The 3,247-nt window shown below is 40.2% G+C and overlaps 1 protein-coding gene across 1 annotated transcript; it reads right to left on the bottom strand.

The window, feature by feature from the left end:
* Window positions 1–474: 474 nt before the first annotated feature.
* LOC142091744 (olfactory receptor 5A2-like) lies at window positions 475–1,469 on the bottom strand. Its single transcript, XM_075171120.1, has one exon. It carries the CDS (start codon window positions 1,384–1,386, stop codon window positions 475–477), a length of 912 nt encoding a protein of 303 aa, XP_075027221.1. The 5' UTR covers window positions 1,387–1,469.
* Between the last annotated feature and the right edge of the window lie 1,778 nt (window positions 1,470–3,247).

Here is a 3,247-nt window from a genome sequence, read left to right as displayed (position 1 = left end):
ATTGATCCCTCTGAATTAGATCCATTCCTCTGACCTACCTTTAGCTGCCTAAAAAAATTACTCTTTAAATCTAAATTACTCACCTAAGAATCAACTGCCCTTAAGAGCTCTCTTAAAGTGAAATGGACCACTCTTCAGAGGAGTGGAACTGCGATCAGCTGATTTGAGGTATCACTAGTTAGACATTGAAAGCTGAACTAAGCACCCAGGCAACTGGTACAATTGGTAAAGAGAGACGACCCTTTTCCAGAGAAAAATGTCTCATCCTCGCTTGGGCAATTAAGGTAGGTCAGATTAGCTAATCGGTAGTGAGAAGTCTAGGGTAAGTAGCACAGGCTGTGAGGGCTAAAAATTACATGAGGAGAATCTTCCCTCAAATATCATAACTTATTTTCTGTCATTGTCTTCTAGGGGAAGAAAATGGTTAAAACTTTCTAACCTTTAGGAAATACTCACCTTTCTTGATCACTTTACTCAGAGGGTCCTTCGCCTCTCTATGCTCAGACTGTAGATGAGGGGGTTGAGCAGTGGAGTCAAAACAGTGTAGAAAACTGAGAAGACTTTATTCAGTGCTCTGAGAGTCTTAGTTTTTGGCAGGACATAAACAATTCTTAAGCTTCCATAAAAAACTGTAATAACAATGAGGTGGGAAAAGCAAGTGGAAAAAGCCTTTTGCACCCCAGTGGTGGAAGACATTCTCAGGACAGTGGTGATGATACGTATGTAGGACAGCAGGGTTAGTAGGAAAGTGGGTAGTGCACATACTGACGAGAGGATGAACACCAACAGTTCGGTCAGGCTGGTGTCACCGCAAGAGAGTTTTATCACTGGCGTGAAATCACAAAAGAGATGACCGATAAACTTGGGACCACAGAAGGAATGTTGTGAAATCAGGAAGCAGCTTATGGCCATAACAAGGAAACCATTCATCCAAGGCCAAGCTACAGGCTGCAGACAGTATCTGCTATTCATGACAGCTCTGTAGTGAAAGGGTGTGCACGCTGCTAAATACTGATCGTAGGACATCACCGATAAGAGAAAACTTCTGCTGACTGCTAGGCAACCAAGGAAATAAAATTGTGTGATGCAGCTGCCAATAGAAATGCTCTTGTCCCCAGTCAGAAAGCTGGACAACATCCTGGGCAGGACGGCAGAGCTGTAGCAGGTCTCCAAGCAGGACAAGTTGCACAGGAAGAAGTACGTGGGTTTGTGGAGGTGCCGATCAGCCACCACCAAAACAAAAATGAGGATGTTGCCAATCACAGTCACAATGTAGATCACCAAGAAAAGGAGGAAGAGAAAAGATGGCATTTCTGGGATATTCCCAAATTCCAGGAGCAGAAATGTTGTGATGACTGTTTTATTTCTACATTCCCCATTTGCCATGTATCAAGCCAAGAGGAAATGCATCACAGCCTGGAATAAAGCATCAAGAACTGCATTTAATTATAGGTCCGTCGTCACTGAGTAATTACTGAAGAAAGATGTTATTGTTACCACTGTACGGTCATATTGTTTATTTTCTTTTTAAGCAGTTCTTGAACATTCTCCAGATAATAATTTATGAGAGAGGTTATTGTATATTTTTAATTTTGTCTTATGTACTTTTTTTAACAGTTGTTTCCTTGGGTTCGGAAAGCATCACACGGAACTGCAGCAGGATGTTTTGATGACCTAGACTATACCAGAGCAATACAACCAGTGGAAAACTGTAATATGCATTTTCTGAGAACTGGACAGATTGATGAGCGTTTGTGTATACTGAACTTGATAAAAACCTGAAATATCCAGAAAAATATAGAGGAAGATGTTGAAAGGTATGGCTTATCTCACTTGGCAATAGTTTTTGAAACCTGCAGGGTCAGAAAGTCATATTCCAGCCTACAGAAACAAGCTATGATTTAGAAACCCCCAGTCAAAAGAAGAAAGGAAAAGAGAGGAATTCTTTGAATGACCATTTCATCACCCAAGATGACAAATACCAGACCTAGGAAGAATAAGAGATACTGAAGGAAATCATGAGAAGAAATGTATTTTTTATTTGAATGATGCACTGATAGTTATTAAAACAATCAATTTCTTTTCCTTCCCTCCCTCTCTTCTCTCCTCTCCCTTTTTTTTTCTTTTTTTCCTTTTTTTTTTTTTTTTTTTAGGGGTTGGCAGGTTTTTGTTCATTCTTTGTTTGGGTTTTTTTGTGTGTGTGTGCTTTTTTTTGTGTGTGTGCTTCTTTCAGAAGCTAAAAGAACACAAGGCTGAGGAACAAGAAAGTGATCTGCCAGGGACCTGGTGTTACTTGTCACATTAAATATTGTTGCACACACAATTAACCTCAGTGTAGACACACATATCTGGACATATTAATCCACTGTTCAAAGTAATTGAGATGAAATATACTGCAAGAGCGTTTCTCTCTCTCTTGACCACAGACTAATGCCTCCGTTCTGGACAATCAGATTGAAATATCTTTATTTCATTCAGATAGAATACCCAAAAAAGTAACACTTCAGAACAGAAAAAATTATTCCTGTTTCACAAACCGTATTGCAATGGAAAAGATCATGGGAAAATTTCCCACCCGCCTTGCTGCAGGACAGTTTGCATTTGTAATTCTTACAGGCAGACTGCTAAGGCTATCAGTAGAATTTCTGCCCTTCTTAACCCAAAATATACTGTGCAAATGGAAAGTAAAATAATATCTAAGGAAATTTGGTATTCAGTTACACTACAGTGAATCTCTAGCAGATTGACAACATGCCTGTTTGTCTACCTATTCATCCTGCCTGCTGTAATTTTCTTCATATCCTGTGCATTGATGTCCATCCAATATATTCATCCTGGACCAACCTTAGAGGGTAGAAGAGAGTTATAAAAGAATCTTTTCTAATTTAACCAAAATTAATCTGACACACCTCTTAGAAATGCGATTTCAGCCTAGTCTGATATGATGCATCCCCACTTGAAGCGCTTTTGCTCTGGAGCTGAATCGGGTCTTCCAGTGCATAAACCTTCTCCAGATGGCTGTGCCTCTGCTCTGCCTGCCCGTGTACTGCTGAAAGACGAACCTCCACCTGGAACTGATACGAGGTGGGTCACTTGTCCCCCTGCTTGTTTTTCCTGCCGGAATAACAAGTGTCCCTTGGCACTACTGCATTTGGGAATTTACCATTAACAACCCAAAATACCTCATATGTTTTGCAAATTTTTCAGACTATGACACAACTAGAACAGGGTGAAACCAGAATTTTCA

The sequence above is a fragment of the Calonectris borealis genome, chromosome 22 (assembly GCF_964195595.1).
Source record: "Calonectris borealis chromosome 22, bCalBor7.hap1.2, whole genome shotgun sequence".
Taxonomy (NCBI): Eukaryota; Metazoa; Chordata; class Aves; order Procellariiformes; family Procellariidae; genus Calonectris; species Calonectris borealis.
The sequence above is the reverse complement of the archived record's forward strand: the minus strand, read 5'-3'. Positions and strand labels throughout refer to the sequence as shown.

Coding starts and splice junctions, on each gene's coding strand:
- LOC142091744 (XM_075171120.1), bottom strand. CDS start 1,386: ATGGCAAATGGGGAATGTAGAAATAAAACAGTCATCACAACATTTCTG.